Source organism: Aotus nancymaae, unplaced genomic scaffold (genome assembly GCF_030222135.1).
Source record: "Aotus nancymaae isolate 86718 unplaced genomic scaffold, 86718_ANA_hifiasm-v0.15.2.pri h1tg000036l, whole genome shotgun sequence".
NCBI classification, from domain to species: domain Eukaryota; kingdom Metazoa; phylum Chordata; class Mammalia; order Primates; family Aotidae; genus Aotus; species Aotus nancymaae.
This window is the reverse complement of record NW_026988450.1, coordinates 6,109,077-6,126,385: the sequence shown is the minus strand read 5'-3', so window position 1 is coordinate 6,126,385 and position 17,309 is coordinate 6,109,077. Positions and strand designations below refer to the sequence as shown.

Sequence of the window (17,309 nt, the reverse complement as noted above, 5' to 3'; positions counted from 1 at the left end):
AGGTCAGTAGTTTAAGACCAGCCTGGCCAACATGACGAAACCTTGACTCTACTAAGAATACAAAAATTAGCTGGACAGGGCGGCGCACTCCTGTTGTCCCATCTACTAGGGAGGTGGAGGTTGCAGTGAGCTGAGATGGCACCACTGCACTCCAGCCTGGATGACAGTGAGATTCAGTCTCCAAAAAAAAAAAAAAATTGTCCTTTATTCTGGATTTATTCTTTAGCAGTCTGCTGTGGAGTAGAGCCTTTCCTTTCTCCCTTGTCTATTACATACGTACATACTCATTTGTTTTAAAGTTTTACATCAGTACAGACTCTTGGATTCCTGTTGTTCTCAGAGGATAACAATTAATTGTTAAGTCAGTTACTTATTTTGATACTCAAATTGTCCTTTAGTTGGCCACAGTAACCATTTCAAGCTGCTACTCAATGTCTTTTGGACATATCCTCATCCTTATTTGATCACTTCCTCACTTTATGGTACGAGATTTTTCTATATTTTTCTTGCTCTAGTTTTGGACTCAGCCGTTTTTCTAAGAACACTGGTTCCTTTTAGCAGACAGTGAGAGCTGGGAGCTATGTGTGCTCCCAGACCTAGACTCTTGGCGGTAGATAGAGCTAGGAATATGTGCCCTTACATACATATGTACACACATAACCAGTTTTAGTATTTATAAGTATTCAAAATCTTGTTTATAACGATTCCTCCAATTGCAACCCAGCACCATAGGGTTTATTATAGCCTTCTTCCTTTCCATGTTGGTAATTCCGTGAGGAACCTGGCTCCTGTTCTGGGGGTTCTGGCCAACAGTGCAGCTCTGGAGCGCCCCCCTTCCAGTTGCCCTAGTTCACAGCTATGCTTCATTCGTGGGGACCTCTCCCCATCTGCTGAACATGACACCTGAAAATTCAGTTCCAATTAAGGGAAAACTGGGAGGAGGAAAGGCCAGGTGGAAAGCTTGGTTCTCTTCATGTGCTCCCCTCCCTGCTACCCCTCAGCCCCGATGTATTCCAGGAGTTACTTGTCTGTATTACCAGTCCCTGTGAGATTTCCTAGGCCAAGGAGATTATGAAAGTATAGAGAAGAATGTTTGAAAGTTAAAGAAGTGGTTGATTCTATCAGATTTTACTGAGAGGTCAAACAAGGTGAGGATTGAAGGTGAATTGGCAACATGGATATGTTTTGTGACCATAAGTTTGCAAGTCTTCTTCTAATCAACAGCTATTAATAATAGAATTATAGAGTGTGCTCTGGAGATCATTTAATTACAAGGAATAGAAAACTCATCAGCTAACTTATACAAAAATTAGAACTTGTGGAAAGATAGAAGGACAGCCCACTAGCATATAAAGTCCATGAAGGTAAAGGTTTCTTTAAGAAACTTTCATTAAGATAAAATTCACATACCATAAAATTTACCTGAGCACAGGGATTTTTTGTTTTTTGTTAAATTAATACTGTATTCCCAGTGCTAGAATAGTATAGGACATGTAATAGCACTAAGTATTTGGACAAATAAATGAATAAATAAGGAATTAAAGGGCGAGACATATGAGGAGCATCAGTCACCACATGTATCAGTTTCCTGAGGCTGCCATTACAAATAACCACAAACTAGAGGACTTAAACAACAGAAATTCATTCTCACAGTTAAACAGGCCGAAAGTCCAAAACGAAGCTGTCAGCAGGGCCACCTACATTCCCTCTAATGGAAGATCCATCCTTGCCTGTTCCAGTTTCTCATAGCTCCCGGCTTTCCTTGGCCTGAGGCAGCATACTCCCAACTTCTGCCTCTGTCTTCATGTGACCTTCTTTGCTGTGTATCTGTCCTCTCCTCCTCTTAGGAGGACACCAGTTATTGGATTTAGGGCTCGCCCTAATCCAGTGTGATCTCAACTCAACCCTTAACTAAGGAAATCGGCAGAGAGCCTATTTCTAAATAAAGTCACTTTCTGAGGTTTCAGGTGGGTGTGAATTTGGGGGGAACACTGTTCAACTACACCATTATTCTCACTACCTTTTTCTTTTTTTTTTTTTTCCACATGAAAGTTTTTAGTTTATTAAGCTTCTCGTGAAAAGTCCACAGCGGCCATAGATAACATCATTGCAGCACCTTTACTCCTTCGGCTTTTTGCCAGCACCAACATTGGCCTTTGAGTCCCCCTGACTTTCTTCATTCCATTCTTGCGTTCCTTTCATTGCTTTCTTGAGGTCTTTTTCTTCTCATACAGGCCATGTCTTGCAAGTCTATGTTTGGGTTCATTTTTCTTTGCATAATCCAGGGAATCATTAATCATGCCAAAGCCAGTTGTCTTGCCACCACCAAAATGAGTTCTGAATCCAAATACAAAGATGACATCTGGTGTGGTCTTGTACATTTTGGCTCGTTTTTCCCGAATTTCTGTCTTAGGCACTGTTGCCTTCCCGGGGTGAAGGACATCAATGACCATTCGTTTCCTCTGAAGTAGACAGTTGGTCTTGAACTTTCTAGTGCGGATAGTGACTGTGTCGTTCATGATGGCAGCCTATCTTTAGACAGCCGGGGAGGAAAAGAGCCTCACTACCTTTTTGTGGCCTTGTGGTCTCTCACTTGCTTCCTTCTGTAGATTTACATAATTCTCAGTGTCGACACACTCTTGTCATCCAAAAGTGAATGATCCTAGCTCTTATTTATATCAACCCTAGTTCTGGTGTTCAGTCAAGAATCTGATCTGTCTTAGGTCATTTTTTTTCTTGTCTAGTTAGTTGGTAAGATTGATTGGGACTGATAGGAGAGTCCTTAAGAATAATGCATGAATGGGGATAAGGATGAGCGGCGTTTCTTGTACAAACCTGGACAGAATCTCTTGAGTTTTTAGTTCTATGCCCATATTACTACAGGATAATGAATAAATGGAAATAATGCTTTAGTTACTCTGCAGGGTTTTTTGTTTGTTTGTTTGTTTCAAGACAGAGTCTTGCTCTGTCATCCAGGCTGGAGTGCAGTGGCATGGTCTCAGCTCACTGCAACCTCTGCCTCCCAGGTTCAAGCAATTCTCTGCCTCAGCCTCCCAAGTAGCTGGGATTTCAGGTGCCTGCCACCATGCCTGGCTAATTTTTTGTAATTTTAGTAGATATGGAGTTTCACCATCTTGACCAGGCTGGTCTTGAACTCCTGACCTTGTGATCCACTCACCTCAGCCTCTCAAAGTGCTGGGATTACAGGCATGAGTCACCATGCCTGGCCTGGAGTCAGATTTTTATAACCTGTATAGACCGTTTAATTATCCAGTTCAATCAGCTGTAGGTTATGAATGGGAAAACTGAGAAATAGAAAGGCATTGATTTTCATACTATAGCATGCATCGAAATCACCTGAAAGGCTTGATTCTTGGGCACCACTGCCAGTTTCTGATTGCGTGGGTCTGGAATAAGGCCCAGGAATTTACATGTCTTTCTTTTTTTCTTTGGAGACAGGGTCTCTCACTCTGTTGCCCAGGCTGGAGTGCAGTGGCGTGAACATAGCTCACTGTAGCCTTGACCTCCTGGGCTCAAGTGATCTTCCCATCTCAGCCTCCCAGGTGGCCACAGGTACAGCTGTGCACTACTGTGTCTGGCTATTTCTTAGTTTTTTTAGAGGTGGGGGCTCAGTACGTTGCCCAGGTTAGTCTAATTCCTGGTTTCAAGCCATCCCCCACCTGGGCCTCCCAAAGTGCTGGGATTACGGACATGAGCCACTGTGCTTGGCCAGAATTTGCATTTCTAACAAGTTCTCATTGAATACTGATGCTACAGGTCTGGGGATCATACTTCTGAGAACCACTAAACTGATGGAACGGAGGCCACACTTTTAGATAGTGGCTGAGCGGGGACTAGAACCCAAGATTCCTATTCCTTTTTTTTATATAAGGGTTCTTAGTCTTATCTTATCTTTCTTCTTTTCTTTTCCTTTTTTTTTTTTTGAGACAGGGTGTTGCTCTTGTTGCCCAGGCTAGAAGACAAATGGATTCTGAAACCACAGAGAGTACCAAACCCTATGATACAAAGTTTTTTCCCATACGTACATACCTGTGATAAAGTTTAATTTATAAATTAGGCGGTAAGAGGTGAAAAACAGCAATAGAATAATTATAACAACTATTGTAATGAAAGTTATGTCAATGTGATCTCTCTGTCAAAATACATTCTCGTTCTGTACTCACCTATTTTTCGATGGTGGTTGAATGCAAGTAACTGAATCCAGAGAAAGCAAAACTATGGATGATGGGGAACTACTGTACTTACTGAGATATAATTCACATATCAAAAACTTCACTCTTTTATTCAATTCAGTGTTTTTAGTATATTTACAGAGTTGTGCAACTATCACTACTGTCTTAATTCCAGAATATGTTCAACAACCCCAAAAGAAACCCAGCATCCATCTGCAGACTACTTACTTCCCTCCTTGGCAACCACTGTCTCCTTTTGCTTCTGTGGATTTGCTTATTCTAGATATTGTGTATAAATGGAATCAGGTAATATTTGGTCTTCTGCATTTGGCTTCTTTCACTTTATAGCATATTTTTCAGGCTCATCTATGTTGTAACATGTACCAGTACTGCTTTCTTTCATTGCCAAGTAAATAATTACCTGAGCATGGTGTCGTGCACCTGTAGTCTCAACTACTTGGAAGGCCGAGTCAGGAGGGTACTTTCAGGCCAGGAGTCCGAGTCTAGCCTGGGCAATATAGTGAGACTCTGTCTCTTAAGAAGAAAATTCACATGAAAACAATTCATTCATCAATTAATGAACATTTGGATTGTTTCTACTTTTTGACTATAATGAATAATACTACTCTGCACATTCATGTACAAGACTTTGTGTGGACGTATGTTTTTAGTTCTCTGGGGTATATACCCGGGAGTTGAATTGCTGAGTCAATGGTAGCTCTATGAAGAACTCCGAGACAGTTTTCATAGCAGCTGTACGTTTTTACACTTCTACCAGCAGTGTGTGGGTGCTCTAGTTTCTCCTTATCCTTATTAACACTTGTTATTGTCTTTTTGATTATAGCCATCCATGTGTATGTGAAGTGGTGTCTCTTTGTGGTTTTGATTTACATTTCCCAGTGGCTAATGTTGAGCATCTTCTCATGTCCTTGTTGGTCATTTGCGTATTTTCTTTGGAGAAATACCTGTTCAGATCCTTTGCCCTTTTAAGAATTGGGTTGTTTTTGTTGTTGATTTCTAAGAATTGTGTATATAGTCTGGACACTGGACTCCTGTCAGATATATTATTTGTAAATATTGTCTCCCATTCCGTGGGGTGGCTTTGCACCCTCTTGGTAGTATGTTTTGCAGCACGACAGTTTTTCATCCTGACGATTTTGTTTTCTTTGAGGTGGAGTTTTGCTCTGTAGCCCAGCCTGTAATGTAGTGGTGCAATCTCAGCTCACTGTAGTCTCTGCCACCCAGGTTCCAGCGAGTCTTCTGCCTCGGCCTACCGGGTAACTGGGATTACAGGCACACACTGCCATGCCTGCCCAGTTTACAAGTCTTTCACTTATTTTGTTAAATTATTCCTCTACGTATTTTATTCTTTTGGAAAAGTGCTAGGATTACAGGTGTGAACCACCGCATTGTACCCGGCCTGGGTAAATTTTTGTAACCTGGGATCTTGCTGACCTCATTTAGCTCTTAGGATGTTTTTGTAGATGTCATAGGATTTTTCTGTATATAAGATCATAAGATACTGAGCTCACAAGATCATGAGAGAGAATTTTACTGCTTCCTTTCCAATCCAGATGCCGTATATCTTGCCAGTTTCCCTGGCTACAGTCTTCAGTAAAATAGAATATGGTATTTATTAACGTTTTTATGTTGAACCACTCTTGCATTCTAGGGAAAATCCCTCTTGGTCATGGTGTATAATCCTAATTATATGTCGATAGATTTGGTTTGGTAGTTTTTAGGGCTTTATATTTATATTCCTATGGGATGGAGTGTCATTTTCATTTTGAGACAAGGTCTCACTCTGTCACCCAGGCTAGAGTGCAGTGGAGTGAACCCAGCTCACTGCAGCCTCAACCTCTCAGGCTCAAACAATCCTCCAAGTATTTGGGACCACAGGTGCACACCACCATGCCTGGCTAATTTTCTTATTTTTTGTAGAGTTGGGGTCTTACCATCCTGCTCAGGCTGATCTTGAACTCTCGTGTGTCAGCCTCCTGAGTAGCTGGGACTACAGACATGTGCCATCATCCCCAGCTAGTTTTTCTATTTTTGATAGATACGGCGTTTCACCATGTTGGCCAGACTAGTGTCAAACTCTGACCTCAAGTGATCCATCGCCTTGGCTTCCCAAGGTGCTGGGATTACAGGCATGAGCCACCAAAGCCTGGTCTCTATTGTATTTATTTCCACTCTAGTTTTTATTATTTTCTTCTTTCTGTTAACTTTGGGTTAGGGTGTGTGTATGTGTGTGTTTTCAGGTAGAAGATTAGGTTGTTAATTTGAGATCTTTATTTTAATATTTATTTAGTTTTTTGTCACCCAGGCTGGAGTGCAGTGGCGTGATCTCAACTCACTGCAACCTCAGCCTCCAGAGTAGCTTGGATTACAGGTGTCCACTGCCATGCCTGGCTAATTTTTGCATTTTTAGTAGAGACAGGGTTTCACCATGTTGGCCAGGCTAGTCTTGAACTCTTGACCTCAAGTGACACACCCACTTCAGCGTCCCAAAGTGCTGAGATTACAGGTGTGAGCCATTGTGCCTCGCCAGAGATCTTTATTTTTATTTTATTTTATTTTATTTATTTATTTATTTTTGAGATAGAGTCTCACTCTGTTGCCCGGGCTGGAGTGCAGTGGTGCGATCTTGGCTTATTGCAACCTCTGCCTCCTGGGTTTCAGCGATTCTTCTGCCTCAGCCTCCTGAGTAGCTGGTATTACAGGCGTGTGCCGCCATGCCTGGCTAAATTTTTGTATTTTTAGTAGAGATGGGGTTTCAGTATATTGGCCAGACTGGTCTCAAACTCCTGACCTCAAGTGATCCACCCGCCTCAGCCTCCCAAAGTGCTGGGATTACAGGTATGAGCCACTGTGCCAGCCCAACTGAACATTTAAGATTTGAATACTTGACTATATTATAATCCAATACAGTTTTCAAAAATAGCAAAACCAACTCAAAAAAGTTCTTACACCAAACCAATCTGAGTTTAGAACTGCTTAACAGTTGCAAAGTAAAGCAACTGATAAATTCTCTACCCACCAGACTCACCTACTAAAGTATACATGGTCCCCAATTTACAGTGGTTAGACTTAAGATTTTTCAACTTTACAATGGCACGAAAGCAAAACATCAGTACGCTGCTCAAGTTTTCAGCTTTGCCAGACGTGACCCCATCGTAAGTTGAGGTGCATCTATATTCAGCTAAAGGTCACCAGATTTGGCTGAGTGTAGCCTTTTCTGGGCTACCTGCAGCTCACTGCTGATCTCATCCATTTAAATTGCCGGAATTCTGATTTATCAAATATTCTTTTTTCTGAACATTTTGGCATTTCGGTTTTTTCACGCAGATTTCTCATTGTACATTCTTAACAAATGAATATTTGCAGACATCATTTTTTCCTTAGAAAAAGCTTCTTAAAATGGTAATGTCGGCCGGGCGTGGTGGCTCACGCCTGTAATCCCAGCACTTTGGGAGGCCGAGGCGGGTGGATCACGAGGTCAAGAGATCGAGACCATCCTGGTCAACATGGTGAAACCCCGTCTCTACTAAAAATACAAAAAATTAGCTGGGCATGGTAGCGCGTGCTTGTAATCCCAGCTACTCAGGAGGCTGAGGCAGAAGAATTGCCTGAACCCAGGAGGCGGAGGTTGCGGTGAGCCGAGATCGCGCCATTGCACTCCAGCCTGGGTAACAAGAGCGAAATTCCGTCTCAAAAAAAGAAAAATGGTAATGTCACAAAATCTTTTAAAAAATTAGTCCCTTGCATATATATTGTTAAATTAGTCTAGAAGAATATTTTAAAATCAGAGATGGAAGTTGAAGACACCTCTGATAAAGTAGGTTAAGATCACATAGTGAGGAAATGATTGCTGTGCTCTGTATTTGAATGTTATCATGTAGCCCATAAGAACTCATAGAAAAATCAAATGACAAATATTATCATTTTAGGAATATTAGTCGAAGCAAATACAGTTCTAACTCTCATGCAAGCTAAAAATTATAATGAAAAGCTCGATTTTTCAGCCAGGTGTGGTGACTCATGCCTGTAATCCCAGCTACTTGGGAGGCTAAGGCAGGAGAATTGCTTGAACCTGGGAGGCAGAGTTGGCAGTGAGCTGAGATCACACGATTGCCCTCCAGCCTGGGCAACAAAGCAAGACTCTGTCTCAAAAAAAAGAAAGAAAAAAGGAAGCTCGATTTTTCATAGTATGAATATACAAAGAGTTCCCAGCTTATTATGGCTAAATTTATGATTTTTTCACTTTGTGATGGATTTATCATGATGTAAACCCTCCTAAGTTGAGAAGCATCTGCATATCAAAAAATATTTCACAGCAGGGGTCAGTAATTGTTTTCTGTAAAGGACCGAAAGAATCAACATTTTAAGCTTTGCCAGCCAGAAGATCTCTGTTGCAACTATTCAGTTCAGCCACTCAGGTTGAAAATTAACCATAGATAACATGTAAACAAATGGATGTGGTTCATTTTGGTTCCATGTGAATTTTAAAACATTGTTTTTTAATTTCGTGAAGAACGTCATTGGCAGTTTGAAAGGAATGGCTGATTTTTGTATTTTTAGTAGAGATAGGGTTTCACTATGTTGGCCAGGCTGGTCTTGAACTCCTGACCTCGTGATCTGCCTGCCTTGGCCTTCCAAAGGCTGAGATTACAGCGTGAGCCACCGTGCCTGACCTAGGCTTTTTTTTTTAATGTAAAATATGAATTATATTATTTGTCTTGCCTACTTTATAAACACATTGTATAAAGAGATTTTAAAAATATATCTCTACTTTGGAAATTTTAAAGCCCAGTGGAAATATCTGAAGGGGCATACATTACTGTTCAGAAATCTGAGAAATCATCTTTATTCCTAGGTAAAACTTGACTAGCTGTTGGGTTGTTTTTAGATTCATGGTGTTGTTTTAATAGTATTGAGGACCCACATTTTTTTTTTTTTTTTTTGAGACAGAGTCTCACGCCAGGCTGGAGTGCAGTGGCGCGATCTTGGCTCACTGCAACCTCCACCTCCCAGGTTCAAGCAATTCTCCTGCCTCAGCCTCCCAAGTAGCTGGGACTACAGGCGCGCGCCACCATGCCCAGCTAATTTTTGTATTTTTAGTAGAGACGGGGTTTCACCATGTTGACCAGGATGGTCTCGATCTCTTGACCTCGTGATCTGCCCACCTCGGCCTCCCAAAGTGCTGGGATTACGGTCTTGAGCCAGAGGGCCCACATTATAAAGATATTTTTGGCCAGGCGCGGTGGCTTACACCTATAATCCCAGCACTTTGGGAGGCCGAGGTGGGCAGATCACGAGGTCAAGAGATCGAGACCATCCTGGTCAACATGGTGAAACCCCGTCTCTACTAAAAATACAAAAATTAGCTGGGCATGGTGGCGCGCGCCTGTAGTCCCAGCTACTTGGGAGGCTGAGGCAGGAGAATTGCTTGAACCTGGGAGGCGGAGGTTGCGGTGAGCCGAGATCGCGCCATTGCACTCTAGCCTGGGTTAACAAGAGCGAAACTCCGTCTCAAAAAAAAAAATAAATAAATAAATAAATAAATAAAGATATTTTTATCTTCACAGTTTTTTAAAGTACTGTTTACCTTTATCTTCACAGGTTTTTAAAGTACTATTCTACTACTAACTTACTGGGATTTAAAACAGTATATAATAGCATTATTCAAATGATTTTTCCACTAGGCACGGATGGGCAGAAGCCTTTGCAGGTATCAGAAGTTCACATATCAAATATATCTGCCCGCATGCGTGAGTATTTCTGATCTTCAGGCTTGTGATTCAGAGTCTGGAGAGAAGCAATTGTCATTGTTTTACCTTTCCAGAAAAGTATTTAAATATAATTAATTTTTATTATTTAAATATTCAGTTTAAAAATGAAGATTAGTAGAATTCCTTAAAACTTTATAAAATGATTTCTTAAATTGATTTTTTTTTTCATTTTCTCTTTTGTTAAGCAATTTAAAGTATTTCTCTCTTTAAGGCCAGAAAAATTATTATTTTTATTTATTTATTTTTGAGACGGAGTCTCCCTCTGTCACCCAGGCTGGAGTGCAGTGGTGCGATCTTGGCTCACTGCAACCTCCACCTCTTGGATTCTAGCGAGTCTCCTGCCTCAGCCACCTGAGTAGCTAGGATTACAGGTGTGTGCCACCATGCCCAGCTAATTTTTGTATTTTTAGTAGAGACAGGATTTCACCATGTTGGCCAGGCTAGTCTCAAATGCCTGACCTCAAGTGATCCACCTGCCTTGGCCTCCCAGAAAAATTATTTTAGATATACAAATACCTATAAAGTTCTAGGATATCACCAGGATATCTCTGAAGGGGAATTACCTGTTAGATTTGTGAGAAATCTTTATTATGTTGAAACCACTCTTTAATTTTATCACTTAGAGGCAACGTATTATACTGTGGAAAGAACACAGACTTTGGAATATGATAGGTTTGGTTTTGAATTCTGGCTCTGAAAGTATTTGTGGATGTCAAAAAGAAATTAGTAAGTTTTGAACAAACTTAGAAAATCAATAAGATTGGCACGTTAGGTCAAGCTTGTCCAACTTGTGGCCCAGGTCAGCTTTGAATGCAGCCCAGTACAAATTGTAAGTTTTCTGAAAACATTATGAGTTTTTTTTTTTTTTTTTGGCTATTTTTAGATATTATTTTATTTTAATTTTAGCTCATCAGCTCTTGTTAGTGTTAATGTATTTTTATATGTGACCCAAGACAATTCTTCTTCCAATGTAGCCCAGGGAAACCAAATGATTGGACAGCCTTGTTTTAGATCAACAGGTTGCTGATAAGCAATAGCCATGGAGAAGACCAGAAGGGATTGGACATACTCATATAAGTTAGTAATTCATCCTCAGAAGTGGTAGTAGCAGTAAAGTTGGGACAGATACATGAACATGAAAGAGGGAATGGGAAGAACAACTGAGAAGAGGATAAGAAAACATTTCTTCCTTTTTTAATCCTGAAATAGAGGGTCTCTCTTATCTCTGTAGGCTACTGTGAATACTGTGGCTAGGGTTGCTATGTCCTGTATTATTCTGCTCAAGCCAGAGACAGAATTCTTTTTTTTTTTTTTTTTTTTTTTAAGAAGGAGTCCTGCTCTGTTGCCCAGGCTGGAGTGCGGTGGCACGATCTCGAATCACTGCAACCTCTCCCTCCCAAGTTCAAATGATTCTTCTACCTCAGGCTCCTGAGTAGCTGGGACTACAGGCACGTGCCACCACGCCTGGCAGATTTTTGTATTTTTCACCATATTGGCGAAGCTGGGCTCGAACTCCTGACCTCGTGATCTGCCCACCTTGGCCTCCCAAAGTGCCGGGATTACAGGCGTGAGCCACTGCACCTGGCCCATCGTAGATTTGAATTGTCTATAATGGACAGTTAGGCAAATTTTGGATTTCCCTTATTTATTTAGAGGTCTCTTAATTAAGCGGGTACACAGCTAAGAACTAGAAAAGTAGCAAAAGCGTAATCTGAGCATATAGGCATTGAGGTTACAGTGTCAGTGTAATAAATCGCTCGTTGTCCTTAGTCCCATACCGGAATCTCATATTTTATACATTTCCAGCTGTCTTGGTTTCCAGTTTCTCTTCTCATGTCTGAGAAGTTAAAAGTAGTAAGAAAGGGTGTGAGAAGGGAAAAGGTATTTGTCAAGCTTAGTCCTTTGTTGCTGTTGCTCTGTCTTCAGAACACATTTGGAGGGGCGTGGAGAGCAGACTTGTACAGGTGTGGATGAAGTAAACAGTTCATATATAAAAACTGTAGTATATAGTATTGTGTAGGTCTCAAGTAATTATCTATTTTAGATTAATGGAATTTATCAGTTTGTATGCTTTTTTATTCTGATTTTGCTGTTTTTTCTTTTCCTTATAGGCCTGTTATGCCTGTTACACTAAATATGAACATGGCTATGCCTTCATGGTAAGTGAGAATTTACTTATTCAATAAGAACATTATATTGCTTATTTAATGTAATGTTATAAGAAACACTTATGTACAGCAGTTTTTATTTAGCTGTTTTTTAACTTGGAAAGTTGCATAGTTAACCTTTACTTATTTACAGTTTTATGCTCGAGATTTAGGGGTAAACTTAAGGAGCTGTACAAACAGGTAGAGAAATAGGCGAGAAGGTGTGACTAAAAATCATGTGGGAGGCTCTCTTCTGCTACTTGATAAAGCTTTGTTGATTTTGGTAACCCAACATTCAGATGACCCCTGTTAAGCCACAGCCTCTTCACCTTTCCAATTTCTTGTCTCTCTGGGTTGTTTTTAAGGAAACCACTTCCCTTTCAGCCCTCTGAAGATATTCTCACAGTCCCCGTGTAGGGTCAGTTTTTTGATCCTGTGTGCTACTTCCAGACTTTGATTTTTCCTGACCGTTCTCTGAGATTCTTACCATCAGGTTGGGAGGCTGAGGCGGAAGAATCAGTTGAACCCAGGAGGCGGAGGTTGCAGTGAGCCGAGATTGCACCACTGCACTCCAGCCTGGTGACAGAGCAAGACTCCGTCTCAAAAAAAAAAAAAAATGATGACTTTAGGACTGGGCGCAGTGGCTCACGCCTGTAATCCCAGCACTTTGGGAGGTTGGGGCAGGTGGATCATGAGGTCAAGAGATCAAGATCATCCTGGCCAACATGGTGAAACCTTGTCCCTACTAAAAATACAAAAATGAGCCAGGTGTGGTAGCACATGCCTGTATTCCCAGCTACTCGGGAGGCTGAGGCAAGAGAATGACTTGAACCCATGAGGCAGAGGTTGCAGTGAGCCAAGATCACGCTACTGCATCCAGCCTGGCAACAGAGAGAGACCCATCTCAAAAAAAAAAAAAAATGTTGACTTTAGCCAGGCGTGGTGGTTCACACCTATAAACCCAGCACTTTGGGAAGTTGAGGCAGGTGGATCAACTGAGGTCAGGAGTTCAAGACCAGCCTGGCCAGCATAGTGAAACCCTGTCTCTACTAAAAATATAAAAATTAGCCAGGCGTGGTGGCATGCCCCTGTAGTCTCAGCTACCCAGGAGGCTAAGGCAGGAGAATTACATGAACCTGGGAAGGGGAGGCTGCAGTGAGCTGAGACTGTACCACTGCACTTCAGCCTGAGCAATAGAGTGAGATTTCATCTCAAAAAAATTTTTAAAAATATGTATTTCTGATTATCCCTTTAATCCAAGCTACCATGAATGTAGTAAAATATACTTATTATAATAATAGATTTTCTTAGGATCAAAAGGTTCTTTTCAGATTTGCCTTATTTTACAGGTTTGATATTATTGGGCTTTCACCAGATTCGCAGGAGGATGAACCTGGGATTAAACAGGCTGCAGAAAACAGTAAGTGCAGAAAATGTTTATAAAGCCAAAAGCATTCTTAAATGTTTTTAGTAGATTCAGTAATCACATTGGTACTGGTTAAAAATTACAAATTTGGGCCTGACATGGTGGCTTACGCTTGTAACTCTGTAACTCACGCTTGTAAACTCTGTCAGACATATAATAATTTTGCTTTGATTTACATGGGAAAATGGAGAAAACATCAAAATGTTTCATAGTTTTTGCCAGTTATTTTCATTAAGGAGACTTGGAATAACAGTGAAAATAATGATATAATAAGTATAATGATAATAAACAGTGAATATATGGCCGGATGCAGTGGCTCATGCCTGTAACCCCAGCACTTTGGGAGGCCGAGGTGGGTGGATCACCTGAGGTCAGGGGTTAGAGACCAGCCTGGCTAATGTGGTGAAACCCTGTCTCTACTAAAAATACAAAAAAATTAGCCAGGCATGGTGGCGGGCACCTGTAATCCTAGCTACTCAGGAGGCTGAGGCAAGAGAATCACTTGGACCCAGGAGGTAGAGGTTGCAATGAGCCGAGATTGTGCTATTGCACTCCAGCCTGAGGGATGAGGGAGACTCTATCTCAAAAAAAAAAGTTATTAATCGTTAATTTTAGTGTGATAATTATAATAGGTACCACTGATTAAGCACATAACTGTTTATAAGCTAGGTGTTTCTTACAGAGCACCTCATTTGACACCCCTGTGAAGTATTAGCTCTGCTTTAGAAAACCTCAAAAGCCTGGTCTCTGGTAAAGAAGTCCATCTCCTTTATGATTATGGTAATTCTGTTTGTTTGTGGGGTGGAGCATAAAGAACACTAACTTACTGGGAGTTGTCTACTTTTAAGAAATGTGCAGGGGGCCAGGCGCAGTGGCTGACGCCTGTAATCCCAGCACTTTGGGAGGCCGAGGCGGGAGGATCATCTGAGATTGGGAGTTCGCAGCCAGCCTGACCAACATGGAGAAACCCATCTCTACTAAAAATACAAAATTAGCTGGGTGTGGTGGTGCATGCCTGTAATCCCAGCTACTCAAGAGGCTGAGGCAGGAGAGTTGCTTGAACCTGGGAGGCAGAGGTTGTGCTGAGCCAAGATTGCACCATTGCACCCCAGGCTGGGCAACAATGGCGAAACTCTGTGTCAGAAAAAAAAAAAAAAAGAAATGCACAGGAATGTCCTTTTCTTGTATACATATGTACTGAAATAGTTACAAGTAGAATAATGTGAGGACTAGGATTGCCTTCAGGGTAATCTGGTTGGTGACTCCTGAGTGTGGGTGGGTGTAGGTGGATGTGGGCAGCAATGACGAGACAGGGTGACAGAATTATTTTGGTTTTTGGTAATTTTTTATTTACATATTTATTTAGAGACACTGTCGCCCAGGTTGGAGTACAGTTGGGGATCATAGCTCACTGTAGCCTCAAATTCCTGGTCTCCAACAACTCTCCTGCCTCAGCTCCTGAGTAGCTGGGACTACAGGCATGTGCCACCATGCCTGGCTAAGTTTTAAACTGTTTAGTTCACTGTAGGTGTGTGGATTTGTTCCTGGGTTCTCTGTTCTGTTCCATTGGTCTGTGTGTCTGTTTTTATGCCAGTACCATGCAGTTTTGGTTACTATAGCTCTGTAGTATAATTTGAAGTCAATTAATGTGATTCCTCTAGTTTTATTCTTTTTACTTAGGGTAGCTTTGGCTACTCTGAGTCTTTTGTGGTTCCATATAAATTTTAGGATTGTTTTTCTATTTCTGTGAAGAATGTCAGTGGTATTTTCATAGAGATTGCATTGAATCTGTAGATTGCTTTGGGTAGTATGGGAAAAAATTCCATGTTCATGGATTAGAAGAATTCATGAACAATTAACAATATTGTTACCGGTTCTTCTATCCATGAACATGGAATATTTTCATTGTTTTGGTGTCCTCTTTCATCAGTGTTTTATAGTTTTCGTTATAGGGATCTTTTACTTCTTTGGTTAATTCCTAGGTATTTAATTTTTTATGTGTGGCTATTGTAAATGGCATTTTTAAAAAATTTCCTTTTCACATTGTTCACTGTTGGCATATGAAAATACATTCTAATTTTGTATTTTATGAAGTGCTTTGAGTTTTTCACTCATTTCCACCTTAAAAGTAATTGTGCTTTTCTATTAATTTTTTCCTAAAGTTTATCAACGGGCTTAACTTTGAAAGTATTGCTGACTAACTTTCATGTTGTTTTTAGTAAAAGCTTTGATTGATCAAGAAGTGAAGAATGGCATTCCTTCAAACAGAATTATTTTGGGAGGATTTTCTCAGGTAAGATAAAATTTGGGTAGAATGTCAGTACCATCGGTATATTTATCTAGAAGTCTGTGCTTTAATCCTTTCTATAGAGTAGTTTAATTAAGTTTGAAGGTACTGGAACTAATTAATTTCTTCTTAAAATAACTATAATACCCATGTAATTAAATTTCTAGCTAACACAGTGTATCCTTTTAATTAATTAGAACTCTGATAACACAGGCATGAGTTCCCTCTCTAGGAGGAGACTACTGGTAAGAACAGTAAAGCAGAAGATGAGAGAATTTCTTCCCTTTACCTTCACTACAGGTTTAGGTAGAGATATGTGGTATCTATTTTGGGCATCTTTCTTCTTCTCTATACTGTACCCCTGCCTTCTGTACTTTCTCCACAGACACTGCTTCCTCATACGGACCTTGCATGGCTACTGCAGCATGTCAGCTGTTTGCCATGGAACCAGACTCCAGATGCTCTAGCTTCTCATCTCTGTTTCTTTGCTTATCTGCTTTGTTTACCTTTCTATCAACAGTTGGCCATCTTGGCTTTTGCAGTCTATTGCTTTTCCAGCTTTTGAGTTTATATGTTACAGGTCCAGCCACACAGAGTGTGACTGGTGGTCACCGAATCCTATTTCCTCAGTGCTGGGAGAAAGAACATCACTGCCTGGGATGAAAAAGGCTCTCATGTCCTCATGTGTTGCAATGACCCATGGGCATAGTCAAGAGTGATGGGGGTCCTGGATGGCTGGCAGGAGTGCAGCTTCCAGAATGCAGAGTGTTGTGAACTGGGTAGGCAGATAGTCTGCAGGTGTCTGCTAAGTAGTTCTTATTATATTAAATTCTCATTTAGAATGTAATACCAATTTAAGAGCTGGATGCAGTGGCTCATGCTTATAATCCCAGCACTTTGGGAGGCCGAGGCAGGCGGATCACCTGAGATTGGGAGTTGGAGACCAGCCTGATCAACATGGAGAAACCCTGTCACTACTAAAAATAAAAAATTAGCTGGGCGTAGTGCTGCATGCCTGTAATCTCAGCTACCTGGGAGACTGAGGCAGGGGAATCGCTTGAACCCGGAGGCGGAGGTTGCGGTGAGCTGAGATCACGCCATGCACTCCAGCCTGGGCAACAAGAGTGAAACTCCGTCAAAAAAAGAAAGAGAGAGAGCAGAGAGAGAAAAAAAAAAAGAAAAGAAAGACCGATTTAAGACCAGATTGGATGTTATACCTAAAACTCTGCAAAGGAGAAAATCTAAATTCAGAATATTCCTAAGGCATGTTGTAAGTGCAGCAGTTTCCGATGCTACAAACTGTGTCTCATTGGAGAGGAAGTCAGTATGCTCTCTGGTGAAGAGAACCGAATCCTTTAGGACATGGTGGGGTGTGTTTCTACTTCCACTGTTTGCCTGATTTGATTTGACATCAGCCACTGAGTTTGATTGTTTTATGGATATCATTAGTAATAAGAAATCCCC

The 17,309-nt window shown here is 41.0% G+C and overlaps 2 protein-coding genes across 2 annotated transcripts in view; one reads left to right on the top strand and one right to left on the bottom strand.

The window, feature by feature from the left end:
* The window catches only part of LYPLA1 (lysophospholipase 1), a 31,982-nt gene that overhangs the window by 7,560 nt on the left and 7,113 nt on the right, over positions 1-17,309 (top strand). Inside the window, exons 3-6 of the mRNA XM_064384187.1 lie at positions 9,899-9,964; positions 12,097-12,144; positions 13,482-13,552; positions 15,778-15,851. Of these exons, the coding sequence (XP_064240257.1) occupies positions 9,899-9,964; positions 12,097-12,144; positions 13,482-13,552; positions 15,778-15,851 (259 nt within the window). The remainder of the gene's footprint in view (positions 1-9,898; positions 9,965-12,096; positions 12,145-13,481; positions 13,553-15,777; positions 15,852-17,309) is intronic.
* LOC105710556 (small ribosomal subunit protein eS24-like) lies at positions 2,174-2,519 on the bottom strand. Its single transcript, XM_064384188.1, has one exon. It carries the CDS (start codon positions 2,517-2,519, stop codon positions 2,199-2,201), a length of 321 nt encoding a protein of 106 aa, XP_064240258.1. The 3' UTR covers positions 2,174-2,198.

Coding starts and splice junctions, on each gene's coding strand:
- LOC105710556 (XM_064384188.1), bottom strand. CDS start 2,519: ATGAACGACACAGTCACTATCCGCACTAGAAAGTTCAAGACCAACTGT.